At 44.7% G+C, this 16,836-nt stretch overlaps 1 protein-coding gene across 1 annotated transcript; it reads right to left on the bottom strand.

Annotated features, from left to right (window-relative positions):
- Positions 1-13,068, bottom strand: LOC307207791 (G-protein coupled receptor 83-like; the record flags this gene model as incomplete). The annotated part of the gene is made up of 5 exons (XM_079961852.1): positions 1-43; positions 3,429-4,039; positions 7,169-7,302; positions 11,793-11,918; positions 12,667-13,068. The coding sequence occupies 4 exons, from the start codon at positions 13,066-13,068 to the stop codon at positions 3,445-3,447; spliced, it is 1,257 nt and encodes a 418-aa protein (XP_079817978.1). The 3' UTR covers positions 1-43; positions 3,429-3,444.
- Between the last annotated feature and the right edge of the window lie 3,768 nt (positions 13,069-16,836).

Here is a 16,836-nt window from a genome sequence, read left to right as displayed (position 1 = left end):
CTTGTTCCTGCTGATGTCTTCATCTAGGTCCACTTCACCCTACCTGTGTGAACACAAAATAAAAACAATCTTTGTTGGAGTTGATATGGGCATCTTTCTTACTCTGGCACAACTTTTTCCTGCAATAAAGCCATAGCACTGGAACATGAGAATTCTAGAGAAATCCTGTACACAGTCTGCTGGTTGACTTGGCACCTGCAAAATGAAAGAAATGAGCAACCAAAGACGAGTGTGTAGAGGTGCCCTTAGCCTTCCTGGTTCAGTGCTTCAGTATTGAGCCAAACCTCTGGGAAGTATGTAATACCATAAAAGGTAAAGGTAAAGGGACCCCTGACCATTAGGTCCAGTCATGACCGACTCTGGGGTTGTGGCGTTCATCTCGCTTTACTGGCCGAGGGAGCCGGTGTACAGCTTCCGGGTCATGCGGCCAGCATGACTAAGCCGCTTCTGGCAAACCAGAGCAGCGCACAGAAACGCTGTTTACCTTCCTGCCGGAGCGGTACCTATTTATCTACTTGCACTTTGATGTGCTTTCGAACTGCTAGGTTGGCAGGAGCAGGGACCGAGTAACGGGAGCTCACCCTTTCGCAGGGATTCGAACCGCTGACCTTCTGATCGGCAAGTCCTAGGCTCTGTGGTTTAACCCACAGCACCACCCGCATCCCTAACATATGCCTTATTCAAGCATAGTGTACCAGGTTTGTTAGTACTTCCCCTATATAGGCTGAAGCATCCATACTGCAGGGGAATCGGGGCTGTAGCTTAGTAGCAGAGCATCTGCTTTGCTTGCATAAGGTCCCAGGTAGGGCTGGGAATGTGTTTGTGCCCCCACACCTGAAACCCTGGAGAACTGCTGCCAGTCAGTGCAGATAATAGTAAGTTAGATGGACTAGTGGTCTGACTTTGGATAAGGCAGATTACTAATATTATTACAGTAGTATTGCCCTCCCTTCACCACAAAGTATCTATTCCAGGGGCTGACACTGTACCTCCACACTATGAGGAGGAAGTGAGTTGCGGGAGGAGTTAGCTGCTAGGAGCAGTTCTAATGAGTTGATTGCAGCCTCTGGGAGCTTATGGCCAGGACTTGTAAACTGGGGTGTTTGTGAGGGCATTTTGATGGGGATGCCCAGAGTGCTATTTCACAGTGTATGTAGGACCAAGAGGCAAGAAGGACAAGGGAGCTGCTGGAGCCACATGGGCACCTTAGTTCAAGAAGAATATTGACAAGCGGGGGATGTGTGCAGAGAAGGGTGACCAAGATGATCAAGGGTCAGGAAACTAAGCCTTATGAGGAATGGTTGAAGGAGTTGGGTATGTTTACCTTCAGGAAGGGGGAGACAAAGAAGAAGACAGCCAGCTTCATGCATGTAAGGAAGGTGGAAGATGGAGCATGCTTGTTGTGTCCTGCTCTGGAGGGTAGGACCCAAACCAATATGTTCAAGGAAGAACTTTATGACAATAAGAGTTTCTGACCGTGGAGCAGAGTCCCTCAAGGGGTGGTGGACTCTCCTTCTTTGGAGATTTTAAAGCAGAGGTTGGATGGCCATCGGTCATCGATGCTTTAGTTGAGATTCCTGCATTGCAGGGGGTTGGAGTAGAATATATGATACTTGGGGTCCCTTCCAACTCTACAGTTCTATAATTCTATGAACCTCAAATCCTTTGGAGCAATGCTTCCCAGAGTGGGTGGTGGTGCTGGAAGTGTAAATTGCTATCAGTCTTTGAAAAGCTGGTATCAGTAGATCAGCTTTGTTGGATTAATGAAGCCAAATAGTTTTAATTGGATTCTGTATAATTATTTGCTACTGTTTTAAACTTTTATTGTGTTCTTAACTGTTACCATTTTTAATTTTAATGTGTTATTATTTTCTAATTGGATGAGCAGGACTGGATTGCATCTTCCATTGTTCTCAGAAGATGAGAGTTAGGAGGTAGCAAAAAAGGGTGAAAGAAGAAACAAATTAGAAGCGGAAGTTGGGGGAAGCCCAAGAGGGGAGGGAGGAAGGAATGTATAGTAAATGTTATGAATATGAGATGTATGTAATGAATGAAAAAGGGAAATGAATAAAAAAGTTTTAAAAAGAAAAAATAAATATTTCCAACAACAAAAGTGCAATGATGTGGTTAAACAGCGCCACCTGCTGCTTGGTAGTGGGAGTTTGTTTGCTTGTTTGTTTTTAAAAAACACATCACCACTACCATATTTATGCGACATCAAATCTAACTCGTACCTATATTTTCAAAACCTTGAAACAAAAATGTACTGCATTTTTCTGTGCAAAACACGCCTCCATGTATAATACGCCCCCTATTTTTTTAAACCCCAAATTAAGAAATTAACTTGTTTGGCTTTTTTTTGGGGGGGGGGGGAGCCTGCTACTGCTGATCACTTGCCACAGCTACTGCCGATCGCACACCTCGCCACAGCCACCAATTGTCTGCCTGCTTGCCGCCACCGACAGCCCATCTGCCCCCTTGCCGCAGCTGCTAATCACCTGTCCACCTCGCCACAGCCGCTAAGCACCTGCCCAATTGCTGCAGCTACATCCAATCGCCAGCAGCCACCAATCACCCACTCAATCACCGCTGCCAATCTCCTGCTTGCTGCTGCCATTAATCGCACCCCCCCTCTGCATTCACTATCCGTGTATAAGATGACACCCAATTTTTGCCTACTTTTTTAAAGCAAAAAGCATTGTCTTATACACAGAAAAATATGGTATTTACTGGTGCAATCAAATCTAATGCACACTCTAATTTTTGCAATGTTATTTGGGCAAAAAAAGTGTGTATTATATTCGAGTAAATACGATGAATATTTAAAGCAGTATCATGACCGTTTAGACCAGTGGTTCCCATAGTGGGTGGTCCTGCCCCCTAGAGGGTGGTCAGTTACTTAGGGGGCGCTAAGAGGCAGGGGGCAGTAGTAGTTGTTGAAGGTTCAAATGACTATCAGGCTTTGGAAAGCTGGTACCAGTGGATCAAGTCTATTAGTTTTGTTGAATTAATTAAACTAAATAGTTTTAGTTGCATTTTGAATAAGTGCAATTAATTGTTACAGTTTTGAATTTTATGGTTCTCCTACCTTCCTCAGTGGGTTGTGAAGACTGCTGTTCTGAATAATGTTTTTTACAGGACAGGGAAGGTGAAACCCAGAACCAAGGGGCTGGTGGCCCAAAAGTATGGAGCCACTGCTTTGGAGGCTGGAAAGTAGGAACTGACTGAGGCAGTGGTTATGGATGCAATTGTTTTTCTTTCTGGAAGAATTCATAAGTGTTATGTATGATACTAGCAACAAAAACAGACTGGGAAGGTATGAGAAACCCAGTGCTAGGTCTGTTTCAGCAAATGAACAATCCTGTATTAAACCTGCCATCATCTGAATGAGATATTTTACATATTTGCCAAACGTTTCGTCAACTCACCTTGATCGGGCCCAGCTCACAAATCCGTTTTGAAAGTCTGCACGTTTGTGGTTGAGCGGATGCTCTGTAAAGAAAACCTTTGCTTGCATTTGATTTGCTGCACCCATGCCTCCCCATACGGCAAGGTTGCCCCTGGAATGAGGTTGTCTCTCGTCTGCTGCGCCTTCAGGCACATGGTGAACAAGGACTTGAGCTCGGAACGGAAGCTGCCATTCAGCCAGCAGTAGATGAAAGGATTGTAGCAAGTGCTGCTCATGGCAAACCAATGAAGGACAAAATAGAGGGAGTTTTTGGTTCTGATGTTCATGGTGGAGATGAGCAGCACGTAGCAGTTGAGCGGGAACCAACAGAGGGCAAAAACCACCACCACCAGCACGAGCATTTTGATGCTTCTCTTCCTGTTGTTGTGATGGACGATGTACTGCTGCGTGGTGACATCCCCCACGGCATTGCGCAGCCAGAGCTTCTTGGCCAGCCGTGTGTAAGTGACGGAAATGATGAGGCGGGGCAAGAGGTAAAGGAGGAGGAAAGTGGAAATGTCCACATATTTCTGCACCACCTCTGCTGGCTCAGGAAAATCGGGGAGGCACAAGCTACGAATAGTAGTTTCCCTTTGAAAACAAATAAACATTTATTCTGGATATGTAGTCAAGAAAACTTCGGAAATTTTTATGTAGCTTAACATAGATGAGCATATTGTTATGGGGGTTGGGGTTGGGGGGAGAGATGCAGTCTGGATGATATTTGTGGGTCCCTTCAAGGGCCTGCTTAGAATCTTAGCTCCTTTGCTGGCCAATTTAAGTTCTATTTACTGCATCCTAAGAGGTTGCTCTGTTGCCATAGAGTCCGTTTTATAATTCTGGATTGATAGAATTTCATTAATACCAAAAGTACATCTCTTCAATCTGTGGGATAACGAGCCTCGTCTGGCGTTGCCATACACCCGGATTTCCTCCAACATATCTGGAATACTGCTGCCTCTAACAGTGTCTGAGTGGAAATCAATAAAATGTTGGGGGAAATCCAGTTGTATGGCAGCTCATGTTGGCAGTGCAGCTTTTGCTGATTTTCCATTCAAAAAGCTCAAAAGCCACAAAAATAATAAATGCAATTTTGCCCAAAAAAGCTCAATAACTTTTCTGTCCAGATTTTCCCTGTTTAAAATATGGCAACCCTATCCTGTAACCAACATACTTAAGTCTAATTAATGCATTAAGGGGTTAATTCTATAGAGTTAGCTGTCCTGCCAGGCTTAGCTAGTTCACCCACCCGCACCTTGGGAAAAGGGTAATCAAGCCTACTGCTACCAGAGAAGCTCAGTTTTGAGCTGGTTGCTACAGTTCAGACTGCATGACTCTTACAAGCCATTCTTGTGTTCCTATATGAATAATTTTGGAACTTTTACCACAGTAACTATGCCAGGTTTTACTGCCTCTGTTTTCTGCCTGAGTAAATGTAAGGAAGGTGCCACGCAAGCCTCCATGGGGAGAGCATTCCACAAATGTGGAACCACCACAGAAAAGACCCATACACGTGTTGTCACCCCCCCCCCAGGCCTCTTGTGGAGGAGGCACATGAAGAAGGGCCTCAAATGACGATTGTAGAGTCTGGGTCGGTTCATATGAGGAGAGGCAGTCTGTGAGGTATTGCAGCCATTTAAGGCTTTATAGGTCAAAACCAGCACTTTGTATTGGGCCCAGAAACTGAGTGGCAGCCAGTGCAGTTGGACCAGGATCAGTGTAATATTCTCAAACCATCTTGTTGTGGTGAGCAACCTGGCCGCCAAATTCTGCACCAGCTGAAATTTTTGAACCATCTCCAGATGCAGCCCGAAGTATAATGCATTGCAGTAATCTAACCTAGAGGCATAGACAACAGAAGTCAGCCTATCTTCATCCAGACAGGGGTGCAGTTGGGCCACCAAGCAGAGCTGGTAGAAGGCACTCTGCACTAGGGCTGGGCGATGTATTGATACATTGTCCAAAACTGGTTTGAAGTTCACATCATGGTAATGGTTTCATAATAGCTGACATGGCAATATATCCTGAATCACAATGTGTGTGTGTGAACTACGTACAAAATTACGATGTGGGGAAAACCGCGAAGCTGGTCATCGATTTTCTCATTATTCCTGCTGCATTATTCCTTGTTGCTCTGCCGCCTCAGCTCTCCGCTGCCTCGTGCAGATGGCAGGGAACCACAAGAACAGGCACTGAAGAAAGCAGCCTGCCTGGGAACTTTCCTCAGTAATAGTGACGCCATGAGCTTCTTGTTTTTAAGCTCAGGGGCCAGGCTGGTAGGTGGCTGAGGGAGATGCCGGTCCCAGCCGGCTATGGACTTCTTACTGGGAGCTCCTTCCCCCCTCCATCCTTTCTCCTTATTTGGACTCTCTCTGCTCATCCAAAGGTGCCTCCTGACACCTGACCTCTGCCAGGTCCCTTGCAGAACTCCTTGTGCCTCACCTCCCCACCCCCACCCCCCATGTTGCTGCCTGTGTTTTGAACCACTGCTTGGTCCCACTGAAATTAAACTATATGCAATATGCAGCTCAGATTACTCTGAGATCCTTCTTCCCGTTTCACCTCTCTTCTCATCCATTCTTGTCTTACAGATATTGTCACTGCATATTTTTTTTCATGGCTTGATTCACATCTTTAATATCCTGTTTTCAGCCTCCTGAACTGCAGTGATGCTGTGCTACAAAGGGAAGTTTCACACACACTGGCTGTTGTCCCAAAGTGGGAAGCGAGAATGGAATGACAATTGATTCCCCAGAACCACTGCTCCCATTCTGTTGTTCCTTGCCAGATGAATATTGGTTACTCGATTTAAAAAGGGTAGGGGGCTAATCTCAAGGAAGGGGTGGCTGAGTTGGTGCCATCCAGGTGTCATACTGAGCTCCCATCAGCCCCAGACAACACAGTCCAAGGTTGGGGATGATGGGAGTTGTGTAGCACAGCAACATACTGTGGTGGGTTTGGTGAGTCCTTTCCCATTTGGGGGGTCCTGCCCAGTGAAGGTTGGAATCTAACAGAGGAGGAAGTTGCTAAACTGGTCAGACCTTTTCTTTGTAAGAAAATGACCTTAGCTGCTCACTCAAGTGTCCTCATCAGCACCCCAAAAGAATAAGCTGGGTTGCAAGAACTACAACTAGGTGTGATGGGACCCTCGGTGCTAATGGGTGGGGCTTTCTCCCATTCACTCACCTCTGTACGGTAACTGATTTGTAAGAAAATTGGTAGCTGTTATTACCAATAATTGGCTGCCTTGTGACTTGCAGCAACTCAGAATCATAAATGCAAATGACCAAAGGAAATGGCTTTGAAAGCCGCAAAAGCAGTAACACTTAAAATATGAAGCGAGGAAGGTGTGCTGCTTTAGGCTGGAGTCTGACTAATTGTAAATAAGCGATCAACGCACTCAGAGGTGCCCACCTCCAGAGCCCCCTGCTGCCCCTTTGCCTCTTAGCAACTCCCCACCTCCCAGGGGACATTGCCACCTACTTTGGGAATCACTGGTGTAGGCAGTATTCAGCTGGATGGGTGCATGGCCTGACTCGGTATAACACACCTTCCTGTATTCCACCTACAGAATGGAAGTTGCCTAGTCCAGCCTCCTGCCAATGTAGGAAATCCATTCCTGTGGCCATCTTTGGTAGGAGGTGAAGCTTGCTTTTTATTTTTTAAAGTAACACATAGTTTGACAGGTGAGAAAAGAAAAGAGTAGGTTAAAATACTCACCTATAATTATAAATGAAGAGCTTTTGGTAGATAGCATGGGGTAATGAAAAGCAGGCTGCCATCATCCAGATGCTGGAAATGGCCAGTGCTCCTTTGGTCAGTGACATCCTTGGCTTGAGTGGGTTGAGGATGACCTGGAAGAAAGGATGCCTCACAGTGATTCTCATCTCTGCAGACCAGGGGTGGGTAAAGTGCAGGCCATACCCATACCCATACCCATGCCCATAAAAAAATTAATTGCCATGTTGGGCACTACCTGCACCACGCATTTAAAGCACTGTGACCCCATTTTAAATGGCCACAGCTCCCCCCAAAGAATACTGGGAGCTATAGTTTGTTAAGGATTCTCACAGTTGTTTGGAGACCACCTCCCCCCACCCCAACATTTCCCAAAGCAGTTAACAACTAGTCTGTCTTCCCAGGGAACTCTGAGGATTGCAGCTTTGCGATAGGAATAAAGGGGCCTCCTAAGAACTCTCAGCACCCTTGACAAACCACTTCCCACGATTCTTCGGGGAAAACCATGACTGCCAAAAGCAGTGACTCCTTTTTTTGGGCCACCCCCTCATTCCATAAACTCACCCCAGTGCTCCCTACTCTACCCTACAAAGGGCATTTTTCAGAATAGTGGTTTGCACAGCCCACTAAGGAAGATAGGAACAGCATAAAAATCAAAACAGTACCAGTTAATAAATTGGCATTTACGGTATTCAAAAGCCAATTAAAACTATTTAGTTTAATTAATTCAACAAAGCTGATGTGAATAGTTCAATTGGTAAGAGCGTGGTGCTGATAACACCATGATTGCAGGTTGCAAATGAAACACCTGCATATTCCTGCATTGCAGGGGTTGGACTAGATGATCCTCAGGGTCCCTTCCAACTCTACAATTCTAAGTTGGCGACCATGGCTGCATCTAAGTTAGTGATGGACTTGATCCAGTGGTACCAGTTTTTCAAAGTCCGATAGTCATTTGCACCTCCCACAACCCCTACTGCACCCTTGCCTCTGAGCATCCGCTAGGTACTTCCACTGCCCTCTAGGGGGCAGTACTGCCCACTTTGGGAACCACTGGTCTAAACAGTCATGATACTGCTTTAAATATATAGTGCGGATGTTTTAAAAACCTCCCACTTTCCACTCCCACTACCAAGCAGAGCGTGGCGCTGCTTAACCCCATTACTGCACTTATGTGGTTGGAGAGATTTAACCCACATCTCTGTGACCAGTGCCAGGCAGCCATGGGAGATGCAATTCAGATCCACTCATCCAATCAGTCTTGACAATGGAGGCTCTTGACCTTCATTATCGTGCTGGTGTGAATCTTGAATCAGAGACAGTGCTTTGAGTTCTGAAGTCCTGCCTCTTCTTACTGCATTAGACATAAAAGGGCTGGGTGATCATGCAAGAATATTGGCATAAGCAACCACCGTTATCAGCTTCTTGCTAATGGAAAGCTGTTGGCTGAAGTCTGCAATCCATGGGAGATGCACAGACTTGGCTGAAGAAAGGCAGTAGAGTTACCTGCAAGTCCGTGGTTTCCAGTTAATGATTAGCACTTAAAAGGGAGTGCTGTGTTTCTAGTGGTCTGCCCGTGTGGGCAAAAGCCATGTAACTCAGAGGAGTGGCTAATATTAGGCTGAAGAAAGGTAGCCATCCCTGCTGCAAACAATCTGCAAAGCTTACCTCACTGCTACCAGCACATGACAATCTGGGGCTTTTAATGCTGCCAGTGCTTGACTTATTAGGGAGATGGCCTCAATAATAATAGAACACTTTCTCTGAACACTCAGGGGAATATTTCAGTATTCACTTCCTAAGCCTGCAATTTCTTTCTACCTTCTTTTAGTGTCACAATGTTCTATTAATCATTTTCCCTACTGAGCTGATATTATCAGTTACAGATAGGTAGCCGTGTTGGTCTGCCATAGTCAAAACAAAATAAAAAAATTCCTTCCAGTAGCACCTTAAAGACCAACTAAGTTAGTTCTTGGTATGAGCTTTCGTGTGCATGCACACTTCTTCAGATACCCTTCAGATACCCTTCAGATATATACCAAGAACTAACTTAGTTGGTCTTTAAGGTGCTACTGGAAGGAATTTTTTTTATTTTGAGCTGATATTATAATACACATTGTTAGCTTACTGTTGAACACAGTACCTCAGTTAATGAAAGAAGCTCCTAAGACACACTCCAACCTTTAGTTCTAACTTTTTTTTAACTGTTTCATCTTTATGTGAGTATATTCTCCAGGAGTTAAACAAAACCCACTATGTGACACAACGCCTATCAGTCTATCATCCTGCATTGCTGATTCTGCACTGATGGGGGAGGGAGGTGCACTTGATGATGTCCTAGGTCCTTTCCAACTCCATGAGTCCTTAATAATCATGGAGCCTGTGTAAACAATCTACCAGATGCTTGATAAACCATGTAATTTTGCTACAGGACATTTATCAAGAAGGTCAGTTATTGTACATGAGTATGTGTGAATGCTGAACCTCTTTATTCTAATATAGACCAATAGTGCCATCTAGAGCTAAGAACACTGTATGGAAAAAATATCCTTGGTTTCATTTCATTTAATCCTTTCTTTCCTATAATAGCAAACTGGTCTGAATTGACTAGTTCTTTCATAATGGAAGTTCAACACCATTAGGAAGTCGAACCATCCTCTAGGCACATTTCTGATTAGTGGTTGTTGGCATCTATCTGTCTTGAGAGACAATGCAGTGTACCTTTGGGGGTGAAGTCAAACTGCTGTGTTAGCAACACCAAAGTGACCTCCCTGGGGTGCAAGTCTAGGCAGTGTGCATGGAGGTCCTGGGCTGCCTAGATGACAAGACCCGCCTCCCCCCTTGGTGTCACTGATGCGGTCCAAAGGAAATCAGAGCAATATGTTTGGCATCCCAGGAGTTGCTGAAAGGAGGCGTACAAGGCGCTGTCCAACTGTCTTAGGGACTGCACTCTGGATTTGTGTTGGGTCCAGCAGAGGTTTAGGGTCAGAGTTTTCCTTCCCCTGGATGCACTACCTTCTCAGGTAGATGAGTCCCATCTGCCCCTCACTTCCATCTACAACACATGCAGAAACTGCCTTCTTGAGGTCTATTGGGTCCACTCAGCCCACAACAGCCTGTTTTCACATGCAGGGGAAGTCCCCAACTCATCAAGGATTTGAGACCCATTGGCTGCCCCTCACCTGGTTTAGCTTGCCAGTCAAAGCTGTGCCTGGGGTGTAGCCGCTGTCCTATGCTGACAGCTTCTAGGACCCACAGGTGAGAGCTGAGTGCAGGGTGGGGACCCAAGGTGGACAAACTACCTCAGAAAATGTACAACACGTCATCCACCAGAGGTACAACCCCTCCCCTAACACCCCAGACACCGCTTCTGATTGATACCTAACCACTTACATGAGAGATGGAGCTTATTTCACCATTGGTTCAAACTACAGTCCAGGCAGGCGGCTTTTTCTGGACCCAAACTATAATAAATGTGTGACATATTCTTTAGTCCTTTGTCTCCTTTGGAACCATGAAAACCAGAGATATTCTGCAAGGGACTAGCACTTTCCTAGGCTGCCTTCTTTCCAGGAGCTCTGCATGTTTTCTGACACCCAAGACAATACTCAAATAGGCAAAATGTAATTAGCTAAATTAGATTGCCTTTAAAAATGTTATTTGGAAGTCTCTCTCTGTGTGATTTGTTGCATTCCTTTCCCCCTCTGAAATAAAGTTACTTATATATCATGACAGTTGGTTTTCTCTGTAATACAGGCAACCCCCATTTTGCACCCCCATTTCTGAGCATTCATGCGTGTTGGCAGAGCACGCATAAGCCAAGCCCACCCCACCCCGTCATGCCCTGTTATGCCCTGCCCTCTTCCAGGTCCAAATGACCTGCATGTCAGTGGTCACGCAATAATTAAACGTGCGCAAAATAACCACTGCCCGGGCTGTTTTTCACCTGATCAGATTGGATGGATGAGCTGCAGTACCCTTCTCTGACCATTATGGGAAAGGGCCATAGCTCAGTGATAGACCATCTGCTTTGCATGCAGGGAGGTCCCAGGTAGAATCTCCAATGGCATCTCCACTTAGTGCCGAGAGAGATTCGTGTCTGAAACCCTAGGAAGCCATGGGCAGTGTAGACAGTATTGAACTAGACACACCAATGTCCTGACTTCGTATAAGAAGCTGCTTATACACCCAAGTGACCACTCCTAACAAATACATACATACACTGGCTGTTTATTATGGTGGGCAATTTCAATTTCGTTGTATCCTTAGGGCACCCTTTCTCCCACTGCCCACTCCACAACTTTGTGTAGTCAAGACTAAAGGCAAAATAGTGTTAGTTTCAGGCATAGGAGCCAACCTCTAGGGCCCAAGGTCCCTTCAGCCACTCCCCAATAAAATATTTGAGGGGGCCAGGGTTCCCCAAAGTTGATGAGTAGTGCCATTCAAATGGTGTGCATGTGCTACACCTTGTGATCAATTATGCAGGACAGGGATAATTGACAGGGATCAATTATACCTCATCCCCCCATATTTTATTCAAGTTGGCACCCCTGGGTTCAGGATACCTTTTGCAGGGGGAGGTGGGGGATGGGGTGGGGTTTCATACCTGATGCCGGTCCAGGGCTATAGCTGTCAGGGTCAGGGTGGAGACGTGGAGAGAGCAATACTGCGCAAAGCGGCTGACATGGCACATGCTTTCCCCAAAGACCCATGTGCTGTTCACGAACCGAACCTGCGGAAGAGACTGGCAAGAATAATGGGGCCAGCAGAAGATTTGTGGCTAACAACTAGGATTCACTTGGTACAGTCAAGCACATGGGGTTTCCATCGGCACATGGGGTCAGGAGGACCTCTGTCCATTTGTGAAAGTTCGCAAAGATTAAAATAGGGACTTCTGTCAATTTTTTACTTGTTCTGACTGTTTGCTTGCCAGGTGGCAATGGGAGTGGAATAGGACCCTCCTAACAACTCTCAGCACCTTTAGCAAACTACGGCTCCCAGAATTCTTTGGGAGAGCCATTTATTTATTAATTTAAAAGATTACAGTATTTATAGTCCACTTGTCATTGAATGTTTTGAATCTCAGAAAGGGGAACAAAGTTTATAAAAATAAACATAGAAAAATGTCCACCAAAACTACAAAATCATATAAACAGAACCAATACATACTGTAACCAAACAATTCTATCATAAGGCAAACAAGCAAAATCACTGCAACATAAACTAATATTTCCAATTTAATGAAATATGAGCCTCAAGGTCAGCAGTTCGGCCAGGCAGGGGTGGGCAGATGGATTTGCTGACCTCCTCTAGCTCTCCCATGAACATTTAAAGTGGGATCACAGTGCTTTAAATGTATGGTGTGAACAAGGCCCTGCGTGTTCAGCACACCAAATGCAAATGCAAGGCAATGACTTAATCCAGGCAGTGACCTCCTCCCTTTCTGGCCTGGGGGCAAGGCAGTTTGGCAAAGGACTTACCAAAGTGAAAGGTGTGTTGAGCAAGGTGATCATGATATCAGACATGGCCAGGTTGGCAATGAAGAGGCTGGTGGCTGAATGCATCCTCCTCCTCCTCCTCCTCTTCTTCTTCATCACCACATGGCACACCAGCAAGTTACCAAAGAGAGATACGATGATGATGATTGTGTAGGCCACAATGAGGAGAGCTTTCATGGTGGGCTTCTGCGACTCTGGCTCGTATTTAGCCAGCTTAGCAAACTTCTCCCACTCAAAGATCTTGGCTTGGTAGAGTAACATAAACTTGGCCAGAGAAAAATTGCATTTGGACTCCTGAGGAGGACATGGGAAGTGAGGTGAATGGGACAGAGGGAAGAGGAGCATGTCAGAGAGGTGGTCTTCCAGCCAGCTGGAGCCTTGCATGGAGACAGGCTAAGTTAGCAGGAGGCGTTTGTTCCAGCGAGTGGGACTAAATAGCACAGAGAGAGAGAGAGAGAGAGAGAGAGAGAGAGAGAGAGGCTTTTTAGCCAACTCAGGTTGGGAGCAGCTGTCAGGACAAAGGCAGCATTTAAATATCCAAGTAGAAAGAAGTCTTGAGGTGCATTAAATATGTTTTGTAGCACACTGTTTTGTAGCACACTGGAAGGACAGATTGTGAAGCTGAGGCTCCAGTACTTTGGCCACCTCATGAGAAGAGAAGACTCCCTGGAGAAGACCCTGATGTTGGGAAAGATGGAGGGCACAAGGAGAAGGGGGCGACAGAGGATGAGATGGTTGGATAGTGTTTTCGAGGTTACCAGCATGAGTCTGACCAAGCTGCGGGGTGCAGTGGAGGACAGGAGTGCCTGGCGTTCTCTGGTCCATGGGGTCACGAAGAGTCGGACACGACTAAACGACTAAACAACAACAACAAAGTGTGTCATTTGACAAAAAATGTGGACAGTAAAAGTGGAGCTGGGAAAATCTGGTGTGCTCATTTTTCTTTTGCATGCTGAAGGGCAGCACATATGTGCACAAAAATAAAGAAAAATGGCATACGGCAGAGCACACACAAATCATGGAGAAAGATCAGGTGTGCAGCTTTAATTGGTCATCTTGGGTTGTTTTGTGCTACCCGTTATTGAGGCATTCAGTCTTCCAACTTCTGAGAGTGCCCTACAGTGTTTTGTTCTCCCCCCTTCCTTTTTTCAAAGCACTTTACCCTCCTATTTGCTTTGTCAATTTTTTGGGAGCACAATTCTTCTAAAATGTGTATTTTCCCCTCCCTTCTTTATAATTCTCTTCCCAGCTGGATTGTCCTGCAGAACATGTGAATGATATCAGGGGAAAACATTAACATTATGCTGATAGATTTGATTTTTTCTTTTCTGTACAATAGAAAGTGACTATGCAAATTGCCTTGATAACAGGTCTCCTGACATATTCAGAGATGAGCTTGGAACAGTGTCCTAAACAGGGAACAAGCTGGCTTCTGACACCATAAGTTCACCTCTGTTTTCTTTTCTTCCTGCATTCCGTGTTCTTCTTCAGTACAGTATAAAATGAAGGGTTCTTTATTTAGTCTTTTGCTTTCAATTACATTTTTCAATCAGTAGGCAGCCAGATGAACAGATGAGGCACGATTGTAACTCTGTACAAACTGAGCAAGGTTTGATAACAAAGAGTTCTTGTGACTAGACTGTGAAAATAAAATGTCCATTTCCAGAACATGTTCCTCCCAACAGTCAACATTACTAGCTCAGAGCGAACAGGCAACCTAGTTCTGAAGCAAAAGTCCATAAAGTAAGCACCCCCCCCCCCTTTCTAAAACTCTGTGGTTAGGGTTGTTCAGACAGTTGCCATGGTTTCAGGGGTGCCAACTTGAATAAAATATTGGTAAGCTCTGCCCCCACATAACTGATCACAAGATGTGGTGCATGCACACCATTTGAATGATAATGCCCATCAACTCTAGGCCCCCCCAGCTCTGATATGTTCTCACGAGATATCATGGAGCCATCCAAGTCCCTATGAGATCTCCCAGCACCATCCCTGGCAGAGAGCTCAAAAGTTCTTTTTGTGCCAGGAAAACCTTGCAGACATTTAATTTGCTCAATTTCAACCGGCCACATTGGACCACACAAGCTTGAAACCACACAAATTAAAAATGTGTAAGATGCAATCATACTGTAGTGCTATGTAGACATAGAGAAACAACCCTAACTTTAAAAAGTACTACCTGTGCTCCCTTTTGTCTACCAGAGTACTCATAATCCAGGATGCTAAAGGGAGAACAAATAATCCTTCAAAAGTTGTTTATATACTATTCATTCATTAATTCTTGGCCCTTCAGGTGTGTGGGGAGAACCAAGTCTCCGAAGCAGCTTTCATCAATCTGTAGTAAGCTACCATAGTCCCTGCCCCTCAGGTTTACAATCTAAAAGACACAACACAAGAGGAAAAGAGGTTGGACTGGAGATGGGGAAAAAGGCAAACTCAGACACCAGTTCTCAGGTACAATACGTGCTATTTTTCTAGAAAAAGCAGAACTCACCATGAATGCCTCCCTTATTCTTTTAGAATGGCAATGGTGCCCACTTGAGAGGTGCCAGAACTAAGTTCCAGTGAGTTCTGGCTGGGGGAACAAAAGCCCTGGATATAATATTTTTTAAAGTGCTTTTCCTGACAGAGAGGCACAAAGCAAGCTCTCTGCAGTTGTTCCTTCTCTACCCAGGGGATAGGGCCGAGAGGCTCTTCAGAGAGTGCTGCCCTTCCAGTCTGCAGTCCCAGGAGAACAGTGCTTTCCTTTTCCACCCACCTAAATTGTTACGATTGGGAGGCAATGCTCACCAACATTTAGTTAAAACCCAGAAATAACACAGCAGACAAAGCCAGCAATCATGTTTGGAGAGTCAGCTTTTATGTCTTTCCGGAAGGAGATGCAATGGCACAGTACAAGCCCACACAAGGTTGCTCAGATCCAAATCCCACTAAGCTCAATGGGTTTTACTTACTTACCTGGGGGTAAGTGTGTTTAGGCCTATAGTTTAACTAACTACTGTTGAAAATCAGCCCCATTAACTACGAACCCCTAAATTTGGGATCCTCTCCAAACCTGTACCAAAGTTTAGGAGGTTTTTTTTGCAGTGAAAACCTTGCGTCTTGTAGCACCCCACAAACTGAGCAATTGATACATCAAACATGGGGTTCACACTTAACTACAAACCCCAAAATTTGGGCACCAGGAATTATGTTTTAAGTGACCACTGCACCTTATTGGCTTTGCCTGGTACATTTTTATGAAATGAATGGAACAAAAATTCCCACTTATTTAAAAGGTGCATGTTTCTAGATTACATTTCTTGTGTCTTAAATATGTGGCTTGTGTGTTAAATCTACTTCAGGAGCCCTTACAAACTAGCTATTTATTGGGTTTTCATTCTGACTGCTTGCACAAAGCTTCCTCAGAGGCTAGATTATATCTGGTCTTTATCAAGCATCCATTGTGATTTGCTTGTGGGATGGTTACATGACAATGAGAATTTGTCTGGAATCCATCCTAATTCACTTGAGGTGTCTTTAAGCATCTTCATGTTAGTCATTCATTCATCCCACGTTTTACTGTGAATTTCCCTGTCAGTTTCCAAACCAAAAGTCCTTTTCTCAAAGAAGAAATAAAGTACTGTAGATTTGCATGTCGTGGCACAAAACAGCACCTATTTACTTTAAATGATCTACTTGAATCAGTACTGCAAAATACTGACAGTTCAGACATTAAATTGGTTCAGCAAATCACCCCTTTTGTCTGTTGAAGTGCATTTCTGCTGTGAATTTTCCCAGTTATATTTTTTTCAATACTCACATAATCTGTTTTAAATTGTGTTATAAAACTAATAACCGCATACCTACAGGTAACATTTTTTTTACCAGTCATGAATCAGCAGTAAGAGTAAGATTCTATGCAACAAACAAGAAGCAACTGTGTGTACAGCCTCATACATAGAATAGAATCGTAGAATTGTAGAGTTGGAAGTGACCCCAAGGGTCATCTAATCCAACCCCTTTTAATACAGGAATCTTGCCCGTAGCTGTTCCTGGGTACCTGGAAATCAATTTGGCAATGCAATACAATGAAACATGGGTAGGAATACACACATTATGATGCACAAGTGAGTGGTTTTCTTACATAGGAATGATAATTCATGCAGGAAA

This window comes from Podarcis cretensis, assembly GCF_951804945.1.
Source record: "Podarcis cretensis genome assembly, chromosome: Z".
NCBI lineage: Eukaryota > Metazoa > Chordata > Lepidosauria > Squamata > Lacertidae > Podarcis > Podarcis cretensis.
Note: the sequence above shows the minus strand (reverse complement) of the source record. Positions and strands in the feature narration are given on the sequence as shown.